Source organism: Pipistrellus kuhlii, unplaced genomic scaffold, assembly GCF_014108245.1.
Source record: "Pipistrellus kuhlii isolate mPipKuh1 unplaced genomic scaffold, mPipKuh1.p scaffold_m20_p_1, whole genome shotgun sequence".
Lineage (NCBI taxonomy): Eukaryota > Metazoa > Chordata > Mammalia > Chiroptera > Vespertilionidae > Pipistrellus > Pipistrellus kuhlii.
This window is the reverse complement of record NW_023425404.1, coordinates 179,235,688-179,255,921: the sequence shown is the minus strand read 5'-3', so window position 1 is coordinate 179,255,921 and position 20,234 is coordinate 179,235,688. Positions and strand designations below refer to the sequence as shown.

The 20,234-nt window shown below is 38.2% G+C and overlaps 1 protein-coding gene across 1 annotated transcript in view; it reads left to right on the top strand.

Annotated features, from left to right (window-relative positions):
- Window positions 1–5,677, top strand: part of DTHD1 (death domain containing 1) — a 60,744-nt gene extending 55,067 nt beyond the window's left edge. Inside the window, exon 10 of the mRNA XM_036418803.2 lies at window positions 4,259–5,677. Within this exon, the coding sequence (XP_036274696.1) occupies window positions 4,259–4,578 (320 nt within the window). The 3' untranslated portion in view covers window positions 4,579–5,677. The remainder of the gene's footprint in view (window positions 1–4,258) is intronic.
- The last annotated feature ends 14,557 nt before the right edge of the window (window positions 5,678–20,234 follow it).

Genomic DNA, 20,234 nt, shown 5'->3' with positions numbered 1-20,234 from the left:
GAAAAAAAGTAGGCTGGGAATAAACCTTAGTGCTACATATTCTCTCAGAGGCACTAAAACTGCTTTCAAAGAGACAGCAGGTGATACAGCAAAAATAAAACAGAAAATACCTCCCCTCCCACATACACACACATCTCCACCAAACAAGAAACCAAACCAAACCAAATGAAAAACAACAGCAGAAGATGAAAGCCTGGGAAGTTTGTTAACTTTTGAAGAATCTGATGTTAAATAACTCTCACTACCATTGTCACAACCACGGGAGAGCACAGGGTGCCCCGCTCTTCCCTACCTGCACCAGGAGGTCCTAGGTTGTTACACTATGTGGTCTTATAGGACCACTGCCATCTGAGCTGCTGCAAGAAGGGTGATGGTAGGCAAGGGTAGAGCAGGATTAATCTATGAAAAGCTTTTTAAATGCTTAGTTATGGTGTTCAGACAATACTTTATAAGAGATTTAGTAACAAGGAACAAATAAGATCTGATTAGACTGAAAACTTTTCTTTATTAGTTGTGTGGAAGACTAATGTTAGGCAGAACTGATAGCAGGGATATGAATTAGAACCCAGGTTCCTACAATTCTCCAGAAAAGAGACATAGGTCATGACCAAGAGTGGGTCAGTAAGGCCGAAAACTGGGGAACATAGCTGAGACATATTTGGAGGTAGGACTGGTTGGACTTTGGTACAGGGGATAAGAAATAGGCTTTGAGAAATTACAATACCATTACTTGTTTTAGCTTACTCAATTGAGTAGTCACATGTACTGAAAAAGTTGATAGAGTGAAGGATCAGGTAGAGAGAAAGAAAGACCAGAGCTGATTTTGTTTTGAGAGATATGGAGCTTGAATTGTCTGTTATATATCCTGGTAAAGATAATTGGAAGATGAACATTGCACATGCTATACCAAGATCTAGAAAAACAAACCCACAGGTGCAGATTATAGTACAGTGTTTGTAAACTCATTAGTCAACAGAGCCGAATATCAACAGTACAAGGATTGAAATTTCGTTTGAGAGCCAAATTTTTTAAACTTAAACTTCTTCTAATGCCATTTCTTCAAAATAGATTCACCCAGGCCATGGAATTTTGTGGAAGAGCCACACTCAAGGGGCCAAAGAGCTGCATGTGGCTTGAGAGCCACAGTTTGCCGACCACAGTTCTAGTAGATCTGGGCTGTTTCACAAATAGTAGATGGCTGAGGTAATAAGAGTTGATGAATTCGTTGAGGGGAGAGGATAGAAATAGAAGAGACATGAGACAGGAAGCACTAATTCAGCTGTAATAGGAGGAAGAGACTCAGCAACTCAGAAAGAGCCATGTGGCAGAAGAGGGAACCCAAGGAAAGCGGTAAAATGCCTTGTGAAATCAGACAAGACAAACTGAGAATCAGCTGTGGTAAGGGGTAATGAGAAGGGCTCTGGGAAAACTGGAAAGCCTTCAATAGAGTTTTAAAAGAGGGTTCAGAATCCCTAAAGCAAAGGTTTAAGAAGTGAGTCAGGCCGGGACCGGTTTGGCTCAGTGGATAGAGTGTCGTCCTGCGGACTGAAGGGTCCCAGGTTCGATTCCAGACAAGGGCATGTACCTTGGTTGTGGGCACAACCCCGGTGGGGGGTGTGCAACAGGCAGCTGATCGATGATTCTCTCTCATCGTTGTTTCTAACTCTCTATCCCTCTCTTCCCTTCTGTGAAAATCAATAAAATATATATTAAAGAAAAAAAAAGTGAGTCAGCAGTAATGAACGTGATGAACTCTAGGCATCAAGTTTACATTAGGCATTAAAAGATTTTATGGTAAAAAGTGTGTAACACATACAATCTGAAGAGAAACCACAGTACAGGAAATATAGTCAATAATATTGCAGTAATTATGAATTGTGCCAGGTGCATACTGGCAGTATCCAGGGGAAACACTTTGTAAAGTATGTGATTGTCTAACCACTATGCTGCACACCTGAAACCAATGGAAATTAATATTAAAAGTTAAAGAAAAGATAAAATAAAGATCCTTGGCCTTTAGCTCTGATAAAAAGCATAAAATATTTTATGGTAAGGGAAGGAAGAGATAGCTCAGTAGATTGAAAGTGTAGCAGAAGCAGGGAAACAGGAGGCTTGAGAGTGTTTGTAAGAAGCATGGCAAGAACCTGTGGTGAGGAGGAGATTAAGGAACAGGTATGAAGAGAATGATGATGAAAAACAGTGTGATAGATGGAATGTGGCAAACACGAGGAGTTAGATTTTGTAAGAGAATGATTTTGAAATGAAAATAAGGTTATGAGAACTTAGGTCAAATGCATTGGGTAAAGTAGGAGTAACAGACATAAAGAGTGAATCAGAATGCACATAAGTTTGGGGCTTTCGGATGGTAGAAGAGATTTGGGTCATTGCTCTGGAAAATTTTAAATGGAGTTCAGGAAAAAGATTTCTTTTAATGGATTTGTAAGCTGCTAAGAGCTTAAATAGTGGAAAAAACATAGACTTTCTTGATCACATTCACCATAGGTTCATAACCCTGGGCAGCCTGATAGTTAAATATAGTGTGAATCAAGCAGGATTGGGGATGGACAAGTTGAGAACAATGAAAACTAAAGAGGACAGCATAGTTTAAGGAAGATGCAAGACCCTTCTCAATGCACCTCGCTGGTTGTTAGAAGTAGCATGTGACACCCAGAAGGTTTGACTGAATGACTGCACCATCAACAATATGGCTATATTAGTAGTGATGGTGGTGGGGAGGGTGGCAAGAAGAATATGAAGCAGGAACAATGAAATAGAAGCTGTGGAAGTTTAAAAGGTACTGGTGGACAGTAATATGGAGACTCTGAGGCCAAGGAGATGGAATAATTCTGGTTGATGATGAAACTGGCCATGAGAGTCAGTATCTAACATGGAGTCACATGCAAGTTATTGATGTTGACGAGATTAGGAACTATGCAGTCAGTAATGGTACTTATGGCCAATGCAGTTGCTGATAATTTTTCTTTCTTTTTTTTCCTTTTTTCAAAATATATTTTATTGATTTTTTTTTACAGAGAGGAAGAGAGAGGGATAGAGAGTTAGAAACATCAATGAGAGAGAAACATCAATCAGCTGCCTCTTGCGCACACCCCTCCGGGGATATGCCCACAACCAAGGTATATGCCCTTGACAGGAACTGAACCTGGGACCTTTCAGTCTGCAGGCTAACATTCTGTCCACTGAGCCAAACCGGTTTTGGCAGGTAATTTTGCTTTTTGATGGCAAAAGACAGATGCCTTGGAGAGGGAGAGGGAGGCGTGTAGCATGGACATCAAAATCCATACACTGCAGAATGCTCATGTTGAAGTAACAATGGAAAGCGAGGATGTGTTGACTCCACTTCCTGGTGGACTTGTCAGAAAAGTGGAATGACTCACAGTGTAAAAGCAGATGTGTTTGAGTGAGCAGGTCAATGGGAAGGGATACTTGAATAAAAGGTGGCACAAGCCCAGGGAAAATGGTGCGGGGGTGAGCATGAGTGAGAAAGTGGCTGTGAGACAGGCTAGTGCTGGATGTGGAAGGAGAGAGATAGCAGGATTGGGGGTATTACCGAGAGAGATGGATCTGAGTTACACAACGAAGAAAATAACAGAAAAATGAATCGCGAGGCTAGGTGGTGGATGAGTCACGGGGAAAGGGAAGAAGTATGCTGAGTACACAGGATAGAGTCAAAGGAGATGTTTGTGGTTCTGAATATTAGTCTCGGGGTCAGGGGAAATGCTGGTGTGGAGAACCTTCCACAGAACTGATCTGTGGGCAGTGGATCTTGGAGAGTTTGTGGGTGACTGTAGCTGGGCTCTGTGTCTGACCATTGCCCAGATGCTTCTAAAACTTATGCATCAGATTAGTACTAATGAAGGAAAATGTTTCTTGAACCTAAAAATATCCTTTACCACACATGCTACTTATAGTTGGGTTGGAGGCTTGCTAAAAAATGCCAAGTTTTTTCCTCCTCCTCATCCTAATTAAGTAGATTCTCTGAGGCAGGGTGACAAACCATTGGACAAGCCCACTTGGCTCTTAGGACTCAGTTAAAATTTGAGAAGCACTTTCAACCCTCTGCAGGAGAAGACCCCAGACATTCAAAGGCTCTCAACGGTCCAACTGGGTGGTCCCAAGTCTTTCTGCTGCTCAGAGGACAACCCAGAGGGCACTTAGATTCCTGTGAACAGGGATGAAGGACTAGCTGAGCACATCTGCCAAGAAAGAGTCCTAACACTGTCCCCTGTGTGCCTGGCAGATGCCCTGTGGGATAACTTGCTCTACTGGTTGGCCGAGGAGCTCTCAGCAGAAAACGCCACGAGTCTCTCCTCGTCCCTCCCTCTTCGCCGCAGCACCATTCAGCTCATCAGGCTGAAGAACCCAGATGACCTCACAGAACAGATCCACGAACTTCTTTGCTCCTGGAAAAAATCACTCCCGAATGCCACCGATAAACTTCGCCTGCTGGCTCGCCATCTCCGCAAGATCGGCAGGAGTGATCTTTCGGAAGAGCTCAAGTTCAAGTGGGAAAATCAAGTGTTCACTGAGCCACAGCAGAGGCTCGATGTGGCAGAGTAAGGCCGGTTGCTCTTCCTTTGGGTCAGAGTTGGTGGTAAGAGGGTTTCTGTCAACATTTTATTAGGGGCTCCCGGTCATGTTTGAAGTGAATCTGTTTGGCAGATGTGCTTCTGAGACAAGGGGCAGAGCACTAGTCAGACAACAAAAGGATTCCTAGGTCTGAGTGCTCCTTCATGGGTCAGTGACATGTATGGTGCAAGCATGGCTAGCACAACATGGGTCCAGACAAACTGTCATGGCATTTGCAATACAGTTTGCTCTGCTCACATTTTAATAGGTGAAGTTTCTTTCTAAGTGTAAAGGAAAGATATGATATATAGAATTCCTTTTTATTGTTTTAACAATAATAATATAGACAACAATACACTGTTATCTAGCTACATAAAAGAAAAATAGTTATCAGGGATTCTAAGCAACTAATCTTCATTACGTGATGCAGTGGCACCCATAGGTAACAATGCCAAATAAATTGGGCTGCAGGGACCTGACATAGATGACAGCAAATCACTTTCAGAAAATGTCATTTACTGCCATAAACCTTCCTTTTGCTAAAATGTAGCCTGGAAGAGGGAAACCTCATGTTCTATTACTAGTGGGATGAAGAAGTGCAGAGGATCTGAAAGAATTCACCTACTTAGGATAAAGCTCTGCTTATAAATCAGTTTGAGAAAAACCTTATTACATGAGCCCCATTTAAAAAGTTATAAAAAAAATCTCCACAAACTAAAAGAAAAAAATAGTAATTACCTAAGCCCCATCATCACTGATAATCCCTGTTAATGTCTGACGCACAAGCTCTGAGACTTTGAAAAACCTAAAGCCCCTTTGCTCCCTGAACAGCATGAAATAAAAGGGGCATTACGTTAGTTTAACCAATGTCTTTGGATGTCTTAATGGCTGCATAAAACCTCATTTCATAGCATTGCCATATTAATTTTAATAATGCCTGTTTTGAAAAATGTAATGATGTAGTACTTTTTTATTCAACTTTATGTTGTTGAAATTCATCCATGTTGTTTGGCAATAGTTTGTTCCTTCTCATTAATATATAATATTCCATTATATACATACACTACAAATAAATGCCTATTTCACTGTAGACATCATTTTGATAAATTTCTGTTTGGAGCTATTATAAACAGTGTTTTTATGAATATTTGTACCTATCTTAAGTGATGATATATACTTATTTCTCCTCAGTATGTAGCTGAGAACATAGTAAGTGGTTATCATAATTAACTAATTAACTTAACCTTTCCCCTCTTATTGTATAAAGATTGGTTTTGTGCACCAGTGGGGTCCCTTGGCCTGGCTTGCAGATTGCAAGAGCCACACGCCAGGCCAAGGGACCCCAACTGTGCATGATTGGAGGTCAGGGAGGGGCCATAGGAGGGCTCCAGGACATGTCCAGCCCATCTTGTCCAGTCCTGACTGGCTAGACCCCAGCAGCAAGCTAACCTACCAGTTGAGCGTCTGCCCCTGGTGGTCAGTGTGCGCCATAGCAACTGGTTGAAGTCAAACAAACTGTCCACCACTTAATATATTAGGCTTTTATTATATAGGATTTAGGTGACTTCCTTCTTTTCATAAAAATAACACTACAATGACCACTTTTCTACATATGCATGTGAACAATTATTTCTTTGGGCTAAACCTTTAGAAATGGGATTATCTGCTAGGAACATTTTTAAGGCTCTTGATACAAATTGATAGATTGCGACTTTACATTCTAATTATCAGGTTATGAAAATTCTTAGCAAAACAGTATTTTCAATTATATGCATAAATGAATCAAACTGAAGCACATAATATGAAATCCTACATCCCAGGTAAGCCTGGATTGTCTTCAATTGCTTTATTGAGGAAAAAAGATATTAACTTAAACCTTTTGCAGCATCTCCTCCACTAATAAATAGAGTATTTTTCATTGGCATTGCCATTTCAAAAAGTATCAGAAAGAAGACAAATATAGCAGACATGTGGACAGATTTCCCAGGATGTCAGAGAGCTATGGTATAAAAAAAATAGCAAATTCCAATGAAAAGATGTTAAATTCATTTATTCAACGGATGGATGTTGAACACAAATTCTGGATCAGGCAATCTAGTCTATGCTGGGAAAACAAAAACAAGTTAGAGACAGTCCCGGGATATGCTTTTGTTTAAAGAAAGAGTGAATGAATGGGACCAACATGCTGTTATTGCCTATAATGAACCAAGCTCTTAATGTTTAGCTCTTTACAGAGATTCATTCATTTAATTCTCCTAACTTCCTGTGAGGTAGGTACACTGCCTCATTCTATGAGAGGAAACCAGAGATCAGAGAGATTGAGTGCCTTGCCTAAAATCACAAGTAAGTGAGTGACATAACCAAGATTCAAATGCATGCTGCCACCAAATTAAAAAGAAAGGAATAAATAAATAAATAAATATAAATACACACACACACACACATATTCTCCATTATCCTAAACATTCTGTATTTCTACTTCTCATTTTGCAAAACAACATTTCTAATTCATACAGTGGTGCAAATAGAAGTTTTGAGCATGAGGATGGGGAAGGGGGAGGTGATGGGAAGGGAGTGTGATGTTGATATCCTTGATATTTGTCAACAACTCAATTGGTTAAATGTTCTCTTTGACTTGTTTAAGGGAATGACAGGTTAGGGCAATATTGAAAATTGACTTAATCATAAATTGTGGTGCATAAATACTGGTTGTTGTTTTTTCCCCCCAGCAGATAATAGTAGTCACCAATAATTAGAGCTATTTTGCCACAACTTGACTATTCAGGTACATCAAAAGCCCTTCAAAACAGTGGCTGTAAAATAGGACCATTTAGCAATTAAGCCTTAGACCTTGTTACTGAGGTGCCTGTTTTATCCAGAGGGTAAGAATAGCTTTACTATATAAAGAGCCAATCTAAGTATCTGTATCTTGAATAACAAGAATTGCATTAATGAAAGGCCTTTACAACTACCCTTTTGCTAATTATTAAACCCAAATTTTACAAATAAAATAGATCTAACATATATTACTCTAATGAACAAAACCTGATATGTTAAACAATATGCTTACCATGTCTGCAGTGTACATTTATGGTGAAAAGTAATTGATTATCTCTTTTAAAAAAAGCAGCTTAAATGAACACATACACACTATCACATTGTATATTATTCTGAAGCATTTCAGAATGAAATAGAAGCACCTTAACAAGTGAGGGAGACTTTGATGACATCATAATCCAATTTTTAAAACAGCTAAATTTTGTGAGGAAAGTTCCATTTTCCTGACTCAGTGTATCTAAATGGAGGTGCTATTGGCATTTTGAATGGGGTAGTTTTTACATAAAAACCTGAGTTGGTGCTTGTGTTGCGGGGCACTCAGAATCCCTGACTTCTGTTCACCATGTGGACAGAGCCTCTCACTCCCATAGTAAGTGTGAGAAACAAAATTCTTTTCACACATTTCTAGTTATGAGGGGGGTGGGTTGGGAGCACAGAAATGCTATAAGTGGACTTAAGAATAGGGTTCCATGGACCTTAAGGAAGGGTGTTGGGAACCATTGTTTTAGTCAACTTTTGGTTTGAAGCAGAGCATAATATAAAGGGGGGAGTGGGAGAGGGAGAATACATTAAGAGAAACTAAGAACATCATAAGCAAAAGAGGGCCCTATTTTGAACTCTCCTACTGCTATCACTATTTGCAAGAAAAGTCAACTGCTGCCTGATGACTTGCCCAGAAATATTCTCCATGAGGATCCCCTCTGAGTCATAATGCAGAGTTGTGGTAGAGAATGAGAAATTTGTCTAAGGGTCTGAGCAGGCTCCTTGAGGTTCAAAGAGCCATAGTTCAGAGGACAAGGAAAATACTGGGTTAGGTCAAAATAGTGGCTATTGCAGGTTCTCTACGTAGTTCCCCATAGCTTAGCCAAACATGCATGGCTTCTGTGATTTTCTTACAGAACAGTGAGAAGCTAGAAAAATTCCAAGGAAGGAGGAATAGGAAAACTGAAACAAAACAAAAAAACAAAAAGAATTAAACAAGGCCAAACAGCTTGGCAGCCTGCAGTCAGCTTGAAAATAGCAAGTCCTTACCTTCCCCAACCAAGGACACTTGAAAGCACATAGTTAATGTCTCTCCAAAAACAGCAGAGAGGGAGGAAGGGGATGGAAGAGTGCAGTCTTATTTCATCCCACGCCCTAAACAGAAAAGCCAGCAGTCTTGGGGCTTGGCAAGATAAAATTGCCAGGTGCTCCTCACACATTCTGGGAAAAGCCACAACAAAGTGAAAGACGGACCTTGAAAATTGAGCTGTTCCAGACCAGGGAGGGTGGGTGTGTGGGAAGAGATCAACCGAAAAATTTATATGCATATATACAAAACCCATGGACACAGACTATAGGATGGTGGAGGCCTGGGGTGGGAGCAGGGGGGGGAGGGGTGGAGCAGAAGAGGACAATTGGGGGGAAAAGGGACACACATAAAACTTTCAACAATAAATATATTTTTAAAAAATAAATAAATAAAATAAAATGCTTGGCCCTGGAAAAGAAAGAAAATTGATCTGTTCCAAGATAATCATTTGGCAGAGGAATTTAAAGATCTATAGACAACATGATCTCTCTCATTTATGGATAATTAAGAACATTATAGACTGACAAACAAAAAGATAGATACAGGGGCAGTAATACATCAAACATACTGTCAAATTACAGCGGGAAGGTTAGGGAGAGGTAAGGTAGATAAGAGATCAACCGAAGGACTTGTATGCATGGATATAAGCATAACCAGTGGACACAAGACACTAGGGGTGAGGGCATGGATAGGAGTGGGGTGAGTGGGTGGGGGGAGCAATGGGAAAATATGTATACATATAATACCTTAATAAAAATTAAAAAAAAAAAGCCGAAATCGGTTTGGCTCAGTGGATAGAGCGTTGGCTGCGGACTGAAAGGTCCCAGGTTTGATTCTGGTCAAGGGCATGTACCTTGGTTGCAGGCACATCCCCAGTGAGGGGTGTGCAGGAGGCAGCTGATTGATGTTTCTCTCTCATTGATGTTTCTAACTCTCTATCCTTCTCCCTTCCTCTCTGTAAAAAATCAATAAAATATATTTTTAAATAAAAAAAATCCATAGACAGAAAAATATATAAAGATAAAAACACTCACTCGCTCTTCAGATTAGCTGAGAGCCCATCCATGTGGTATGCCCGATTATAGATTTGCTTGCTTTGCTTCTTTAATAAACTTGCATGTTTTGCTTTCTCAATAAATTACTTTCTTAATGAAGTGGCTTTATCACAATGCAAGCATCTCGAGTCACTCATTTGAATTCATTCATAGGAGAAGACATGAGTTGAGGTAGGGACAGCCCTCTTCCTCTAACTCAGGTGGCTGTCCCATAACACCTTTCTTGCATCTGAGAGAGTTGCCTGTGTCAGTCTGACCTCATCAGCATATCCCTGTGCCAAGTCTAGGTGTTTTGAGGGATGTCACTTCTTTTAATCCTCAACTCACTATTTCCCCCAGGTTTCTTCCACCGGCACTTCCAATTTCTTCCATTATGCATTTATTACACAACATAGTGAATACTTTACATTTTAATTGTAATTATTATTTATTTGGTAATCCCCCAGCTTCATGCATGCTAGGAAAGGGCTAGGAAGCTTGTATCTTGTATTCACTGATGCAATCCTATCACTTCAAAACATTCCTGTCACCCATGAATGTTTCCTTGTTTTGTTCTATTTATTTGACAAGTGAGAAAACTGCAGCTCAGAGTTACAGTGATACCCAACCAGTGGTACAGTCTAGATTAGAATGCAGATGATTCTGTTTTTTAAAGTTCTTCTTCCTCTACTTCCAAATTTCTGCCCTTGGCTCCTCCTCCCCTCCACCTTACTCCTCACTCTCCCATAACCTCATGTCACATTTTCCCAGTTTCCTACACACCCAAGGCTGAGTTAATTGTCCATGGAAACTATTCTAAATACATTATAGAGTTTTATTTTCAAGTTACAGTACTTTTATACCCTGCTGTAATCACCTACTTATCTGTGTTTTTCTCTATCCAGTATATTGTGTAAGTTTCTTGATGGCAGAGAGTGATTTCTGTTCATTACTAAATTTCCAGGACCCCCTTTTTTCCTGTTTCTTCTTCCTTCTGGAAGAAACCCATGGTTATTTTTCAAAAAGTAAAAATTAGCTTGGATTTTAGACATCTGCCCTTCCATTTCTCAGACTGGAATAACAGACACAGAGGAAGCCAGATGCAAAGTTAACTGGATACAACCTTTTCCCCTGCAAACACCTCTGCAGCAGTAATGTGTCCCCCTCTTTGAGTGACTTCTTTTTTTTTTTTTTTTTATACACTGAAAAACTTTGTTTTTCAAAATCACAGGCTATGAGAAACGTTGCTGTTTAAAATCGTATCAGTAAGAATTTAATATCTCTCTCTTGTCCAAGTCACCGTGACACAGAAAAGCAGTCTTGATTGACAAGCCACAAGCAGAACTCCTGCTACAGGGTTTCTGGATGCAACATTGCACACCCATCTCAACAACGATGCTCCAAGAAAGCAGGGCTCTGGGTCCCCTTGCAGTGCCAACCTAAAGCTGATCCCTACTCAGCTCTGTTTTCTTTCCAGCCCATCCAAACACAGCTCCACCCAACTCCTAGTCCTAAAATAACTCTGCCTTTGCCTTTGTTTAGGGAGACATCACTGTTCCTTTAGCATGCAATCTTCCTCATTGCAGAATCAATAACTCTGACCTTGTTGAACTTTAGGTGTGTCCCTGGCAGCCTTAAACTGGCTGGGCTCAGGCGCCAATGCTTGTGTGCTCTCTAACCCAGTGGCTCTCAGATGTGTTGCAGGTTAGAACCAGCAAAGAGTGCCCGGACTTGTTCTGAGACATTCTGATTGACATGCTCTAGGGCAGATCCTGGGAGCCAGCCTGGTAAAGCTCCCCAGTTGGTTCTGCAGCCATGTCTAAGAATCATTCCTGTAGCCAAATGGACCCAGAAATAACCTGAAGTGGATATTAAAAATCAGTTTTATAGCCCTAACCAGTTTGGCTCAGTAGATAGAGCGTCAGCCTGCGGACTCAAGGGCCCCAGGTTCAATTCCAGTCAAGGGTATTTACCTTGGTTGCGGGCACATCCCCAGTAGGGGGTGTGCAGGAGGCAGTTGATGGATGTTTCTCTCTCATTGATGTTTCTAATTCTCTCTCCCTCTATTTTCCTCTCTGTAAAAAAATCAATAAAATATATATTTTTAAAAATCAACTTTATAGAACTGAAACTCAGTTCTCTAAATCAGAAACTATGGCTACAGACATGAGGAATCTGTACCCTTGGTGAATACTTGAAGTGATGCTTCTACACATGGAAGTAGTTTTAGGGGATGGCCTATTTCCTGTCCAAAGCACTCTCTCAATTTTTATTTTTATTTTTCATGGTTAGCACAGAACCAAGAGTAACACAGGAAAGAAACAGAAGGAAACAGAGCAGGCTCTGTGTTGTGATGAATATAAAAGGCTTTTTTCTTCTTAGTTTATAGTTGTCTTTTGAGTCAATTTATCTGTTCATAAGACTAAGCAGGGTGGGGTCAGGAGCTCAGGCCAAGAACTGGGATAGTTCGGAAAGAGGAACTCTTGACCCTGGCCTCCTAGTAACAGAGGAACCAAATACAGAGTTTTATTACTCTCTGAAGGAGAAGAGTGTGCCACAATCATAAAGACGAACTGACTTCCCTGGAAGCTGATTATTGTATCTTTTCAATCTGGTCCCATTAATGAACTACATACCCAATCATATACTGCAAATTACATTTTTTAAAAAATATTCTCTCATTTTAAAGAACAGATTTCTGTTCCATTGCATTTTTGTGTGCTACGGTTTTTAGAAATGCATTCTGCTATGTTCTTTTCCTTTTTGATAATGTTTGCATCTGCTGAGGGCCTGATGGATTGAGAGGTGCACCCCTTGCTTCACCTGGAAGGCTGTCTCTGTGCCAGACAAGCTGACATTGAATTTCAGAAGGAAGAGATGAACCAAATAATTTATATGCATATGTGCACAGCCCATGGACACAGACAATAAGGTGGTGAAGGCCTGTGGGGGGGGGGGGGGAGGAACCAGGTGGAGGGAGGCAATGAGAGGGGTAAGGGAAGACATCTGTTATATTCTCAACAACAATAAAGGTAAAAAAATAAAAAACATATTTTTAAAAAGTCACTGCAAATGTCTACAGAATACCACAAGAGGGCACTTGTGTCTCAGTTAAAATAAAGGAAAACTTTCAAGACTACAGAGAAATTCTCTTAAAGAACTGTTCTACATGATTCTTTTAAAAAGTTGTTTTAGGGTGAAGGGGGCATAATTTGACTTATGGTTAATTTATTGCTATTGTAAAAGTAGTGATTTTATGGCTAACTTCTCTAATATTCTGAAATGTCTGATTCCCAATTGACAAGAAACCAAGTATATAGAAACTGTTGTATTTTTCCTGGCCTTTATATTATATTGTATGTTCTGTTTCTTCAGTAAAATAATAGAAATAATAATGCAATCTGTTATTAATCATTGAGACTGATAAGTAAAATTTCCTTGAAATTGTCTGGAATAGAAATTGAGATAATAATTATTGACAATACTATAGAATAAACGCACTTTTGACTCACCTCACTTTCCAATAAATGCTATTGACTGATGTGATTTTCAGACAACTTCTAATTTTTTGAAAGGTTATGAATAAAGTATTTCTATGCTTATCAATAAATAAAAAATGGCTAACATACATTAAAATGGATCTCTAAATTATGGTATTTAAAAACAATCAAGTAGTATTTTTCAGATTATTTTTAATTGTGTTTTACTAAAATAATGTTTTCTAAAATAAATTATAAAAGAAGCTGAATATTTCCCCCTACACAAAGCATCACAAAACACAAATCAATAATTGGGCTGGCAATAGGACAACGCTTAAAATTCAAGCAGGCCTAACTGGTTTGGCTCAGTGGATAGAGCATTGGTTTGTAGATTGAAAGGTCCCAGGTTTGATTCTGGTTAAGGGCATGTTCTTTAGTTGTGAGCACTTCCCCAGAAGGAGGTGTGCAGGAGGCAGGTTTCTCGCTCATCAGTGTTTCTAGCTCTCTCTCCCTCTCCCTTCCTCTCAGGTGTGCAGAAATGAGCAGCACACTTGAGAGTAGTAGAACATGCAAAGATGCATGCTGGTCGAGTGCATTAAAACATGTGCTGCTCCTCTTTGACAGAGGACTGTACAGTCCTGTCACATTGATGCTACCCTTGGTCATGAGATTTAGGGTCCCCAGGAAAATGAACACCATGATTGAACATAGAGTTTACAAGCCAGTGAGTAGCTCAGCATGTTTCTTCTCTCTCTGCGTTGAGACCAGCAATGTCCCATAGAAGGCTGGTTCATTGTCTGGATCCGGGAACGTAGGAGAGGTCCACAGCCTACCTGTGGCACACAGCATGGAAAATATATGTGAAAACTATTTTTTTCCTTGCTGTAACTCTGTTTTCCTGATTGTTACAATTAATTTACCAAGCATAGAGAAAAAACACTATGATTGGCTCCCAATGCTATCACACTTAGAAGTAGAACCATGGGGTCTATAAATAAGGCAAAAAGAAGAAAAAGTGATAAGAAGAGTAGCAGAATCACTGTTAACAGCAGACTGCTACAGAAAATGGGGTTGGGGGATGGAGTAAAGGTCATTATGAAATGATATGTCCAGATGTTATGCCAAGTAGAAAGGTTAATAATAGATACCAATGTACTGAATGTCACATGTGCCAAGCACTTTTTATGTATCATTTCCTTTCATTCTTATAGCTATCCTTTAATTAGATGCTATTATTTTTCTTTCTTAGATGATAACACAGGTTTTGAAATGTTCATCTCATTCATGCATACATTCCCTGTTCATTTGTTCACTTATTCACAATTCAGTCAACAAATATTAATTAAGCACCTATGATATACTATCTGGGTAAAGTTAGATTCTTACCTCCTTTCTGTCAGATTTCCAAGTCTATGTTCTCACCATTCCATAGAAGTCTGTGCTGGGTAGAATTCTAAGATAACCTCCAGGATTTCTTACTCAGATACGCTGAATAATCCACAGGACTATGGATATAATTGATTTAACTCCCAGGATTGGGTTATGCTATATGACACAATTAACTTTAGAATAAAGAAACCTAATCTTATGAGCTGTTGAATCTGGGTAAAGGTTTGTGGCAGTAGTATTTCACCCATAATATGGGACTTTGAACATGAAATATTTGTCATGGCCATGAGTCATGTAATTTAAACATTTTCATTTAACAAAATATTTATTACTACGCAAGTCTCTGCAGCAGTTGAAGTAGAAGTCTTCATTCTTCCTTCTATGTGAGACTCGGGTCTATATAAAAGCTTTCCCACGAGAACAGTATGAACAAATTTATGAGCACTTTTATTATCATAGTCTTTTACTTCAATGCACATAGTTCCTACAACAGCCTCGATCACCCCTCATTTATCCTTTGCCTCTGTTCTTATCTGTGTCTCATAGGTTAAATATTCCTTGAATAGTTGACATACTTTTGACAAGTCCCCATAATTTTTAATCAATATGGTCTTTATTTAACCTTAGTAATCTTCTGTAGCAATAGCTTCATGATTAATTTTATTTTTTTTCTATTTATAATACATTTCTATAATAAAATGTCAAAAAAAACCACATGGGGAATAAATGACCTTTATTTTAAGAGAATTATATTCTACTTCAAGATCTTTGTGAAACGTTACATGGAATTACTAGAGGGGTTTGGACAACACGCTGTATAAAGTGTTTATACAGCATGATCTTGAAAGTTTGCTAAATTCACAAATGCAAAAATTGGGCACAAAAGTAACAAATTGGCCATCCAACCAACAGCTTTATGAAGGGACACCTTGCCATGAGAAACTATTCCATGCTACCAAAGTATAATGGATCTTCTAGTGCCTACCTCTAAGTGTGCTGCATTATTCATTCGTATGTACTATCAAGATGCCCTCCAGCCAGGTCCAATTTCCTTTTCTTTCATTTTGACTTGTTACATTGAATTATATGTCTCCATCCAAGAAAAGAACCTCCTTCTTCTTTGTTCTTCCTGTGTATTTGGGAATATAATTATCTAGTAGCATTGTTTCAAGTTGTCTTCCAGAAAGAGAATCATTCATATGTATGTTTGTGACTTGCCTGTTTTGAATAACATGTAAAGAAGTTAAATTCCTGCTTCTAATCATTGGGTTTACCTGCTCAATAAGGGCATTATTTACCTAGTTTGCAAACTCTTGTAGAGGAACAATTCTGCTTTTTGGAGAGAGTCTGGGTTAAAGTGTATGAAATTGCATAGACTGGGCTATGACATAGGTGGAAGTTTCCATATTAGACTATGTGTCAGGTGTCTATAGAGTGTCTGTCTAGTTCAGGATCTGAAACTAATTCACTGTTGACTTCTGGCAAGTCCTTAATATCCCTCTCTCATTATTTTTTCATTTAAAAATAAAGAATTGGATATATTTGGAATAGCATATATGCTGTGTGAGGGATGTTATTCTTCTTCCATCTGTACATACATCCATAACACAAAGTTGATAATGACACAATTCTTTCATTCACATATTCAAATTTAATCAAAACCCTTTATCTTAAAGTCAACATATTTCAGACGAGATCGGGCGTGTTCCGGGTGGTATGGCTGTAGACAACATATTTCAATATAATTATTAACATTGTTAAGTTATTGTTTAACGTGAACTGCTTCTGGAATAGAAGGTCTCCAAATCTTCTATTTTTCTGTTGTTCAATAATTCTTTCATATGCATCATCCTGTACAAGGAATTTTGTATGAAACTCTGAGAAGGCTCCATTTTGCTCCAGTTCTTGACTATGTATCTTGCTTGGCTTCCCTTTCCTTAATTCCAGTAGTTCTTCTTCTTCTTCTTCTTCTTTTTTTTTCTTTTGAGTAGAATTGACTGCTGGACAGTGGTTCCTAAACATGTGTGCATCTCTATCTGGTGAAACATAGATTTCTGGGCCTCACCCCCAGTTACTGACTCAGTAGGTCTGGGGTAGGACCTGTGAATTTGCATGTCTATTCTTATCTGTGTCTCATAGGTTAAATATTCCTTGAATAGTTGACATACTAGAATTCTTCTTCTAGAATTTAATAGCTTTCCAGATGTGATCCTTAGACCAGAAACATCACAGGTGGTTGTGATGTTTCTGGTCTAAGGATCACATCTGGAAAGCTATTAAATTCTAGAAGAAGATTCCTCAGCCTATAGTTCATAAATCTCAAAGGCATATATGGATACAATTCAGAGACTTTGCAAAAAACAATAAAGATGGGTTAAAAATTTGTATCCTTATTTTTAGTCTGAATTTAGGCAACAAATGAGAAATATTAGTAGTACTGACTTTGCCATGATAAAAATCAGAGATATTTTCATAACACTGCTCACTTGTTTCAGCTATTTTTAAACATGTTTGATCCATATTACCACTTTGACATGATATTGGTTATTTTCATCTCATTAGATTTAATTTTATGAGAACACATATTAATCTTAATTTAAAATATAATGTGGCCTGAATTTCAATGTAATTTCTCCTTTGTAATTTTATGTACTTTATATTAAACATGGAACACATCTTTCAGAGTAGAATTTATAGGCTTTCTCTATCTTCTAGGACAACTCATGTCAGGAGACATGAACTCCCTCCCTGAAAGATGGGTATAATAAAGTTATAATATCAGGGCATATTCCACCCACCAGGACCATTGGGGTTGTGTGAACATTGCCAAGGGTCTGGTAGCAACAGCACTGGAGGTGCTGGTCAAGTTTATCTCTAATTATCTTTGCAACTGAGCAGGTAAACATCAAGCTACATGAATGGACAAATGAAAATATACATTAAATTTTACTTTCTCATGTCATTTTGCTACTCTAAATTGTGCTACAGTGAGCTGTTACTGATGCATTTTTTACTTTAACTGTCAGTACAATGGGTCTCAAAAATTGATGGTAGTGGTGTCCCTGAAACTCTTTCAGTAGCCCTGGTGATTTCAATTCAGTAGGTTACTAGGTAATTCTGACAATCAGTTAGATTATAGAATCATTTGCTATAAAGCACTATAAAAATGCATGATACACTGTTTGAAAGTATACAGAGCTTGTCTGTATTGGGTTTGACACTCATCCTTACCAGGTTGAGTACTTGTCTTTGTTTTCCCTGAAATTTTAAACATAGTAAAAGCAAAAACTGTCTTACTTACATTTTATATACTTCATTGTATCATTATGCTTGCTGTTCTTTGCACAGTGTCTATTCAAAAAATTGGATTGGGTTTGACACAACAGCACAAAGGGGAAGGGAGGGGATTTGGGGCCAGCACATTTGGAAGAACCTAGAGTCTGAGCTTGCTTTTGGAACTGAGGGATCTATACCTCACATTTTACCTAGAAGCTACCCTGTCCATCAGGTAGAGCACCAGATGTGCAGTTGATAGGTCAGCCACCTGTTCAGATTATAGCCTGTATTTCACCTACATAAACAAAATTACTTCTAATGTAACATCTGACATTCACATAAATTCTATGTCAACATTTACCAACTATAACTAGAAAAGGAGACTCAACATAGTTTAAAAATTCAATATTGCTTCTGGAGATCTGTAAGATAACAAATCAAGGAATAAATAGGTAGTACATATTTTTCCCTATTGTAAATTATAATAAATATTGTGCTGTCTTATTATAGTAAAAATTCAATAAGTAATTTTTATTTATGCCTAAATCAAGACTTAAATTGAAATCTTGATAAGACTAATATATACAATTATTAATATAAAAATGAATAACAAATGAGCATATTTTTAATATATTTATATTTCTTAAAAATATATTAGGAAAACATTCAGATTCTGGGTAATTTGTTTTTTTCATGTGAATTATAAACCCACTTCTGCTTAAAAATCTGAGGCACAGTTCTATGGGTATTATTTAGGAAAAAAAACCCTCACTTTTTAACATTTTTCAATTTGTGCAGCTACTGCTGCCTACATGTTGCCAATAATTCAATTACTTGCTAAAATTAATGAACTCCTCAGCCACTAAAGCACACACACTCTATGTGAGATAATTAATATCTCACTTCTTAAAGTTAACACCATTTATTGTAATTTATAAAGCACATAAGTTGGTGCCAGGAAGTTGATGTCTTGATATCAAATCTATTTATTTTCTAGCACAATAGCATTTTTAAGAGTGACATAATGTTGGTGGTAAACTAGATTATTACAGGTTATTATGGATAAATACTTAAAAAGCTATTATGTAGTGTTTTTTTGTACATTATTTTACAATGTATTGGCAACTTCTGGCTTCTGCGTAGGATAGGAAAATCTGGGAAAGGCATTGCTTATATGTTAACAATCATTAATAGCAAGATAATCTACAAAGTTTTCTTGAATTCCTTGGAGAGACAGGGCTGCAGGTTCACCATCTAATCTGCCAAGGAATGACAGGCCATAGGTACTGACCCACAAGAAAGATCACAGGTGGAAGAAGGATCTTCCTCGCAAGCTGAGAGGAAGAATTTTGCTAAAAACACTGATGAAAAGTTCCTAAACGTGAAGTGGGTGTAAGTGTGAGAGTGTAGAGTAAGGTGACCAGATTTTAACATCGGTAAAGCGGGACACCATTGACAGGGGTGGGGGGGGTGTACTCTTGATTAAAAATTTGGTCTATATGGAGCAACAAAAATTTTCATAGAATGCAAAAATAGTATTGTAATATATATTTTTTTAAAAAATTTCAACGTAAGTACAATTTACAAATATAATAAATAAAAAAAATTATGTATAGTCATAAGTCTCTTTCAAGGCCAGCGCTAGACTTTTTGCAGCCTCTATAAAATATAAATAATACAAGTACTGTCTGCTAAATTCAAGAAAATTTATGAAATAAATAAATAAATTACTTACATAAATTATCTGAATAGATGATTTGTAATGACATCACTTGTTTAACTAACTTACTAGCACGCAGTACAATGTGTATCGTCTGAGAGACTGTTACAAAATGTTTTCGTCGTTGCCAATCCCAAAGAATGACATTGTACATTAAGCGGTGGTCGAATTCTAACAACTGATCAACAATGTGAACATGATAAGCAGTTCTATAATATTTGTTATTATTAAAGTTTAACATAAAATTAACAAAAATAATATAAAACTCATATCCTGGCTAAATAGCCACATGGCTGCCAAAAACTGTATATTCCCTTCCCATTCTCCTGCTGTTTTCTAGCTTGTCGTGCATTCTTTCCAACAATTGGGACTTTTTTTAAATGCCGTGGGATGTAGGAGAAATTGTTAAAAATTGGAACTGTCCCGCCAAAAGCGGGATGTCTGGTCACCTTAATATAGAGCACCTAGGAGCAGAAAACACGGCTCTTTTTTCATGACTTTCTACTGGCTGCTCACAGATAGATTAGAACAGATGAGAAAAGAGAAAAGGCTTCCCTTGTGGTGAAGGTGGGAGAAGTGGAAGGACCTCTTCCCATGACCTGGTGCTGGTGTGGGGGGGG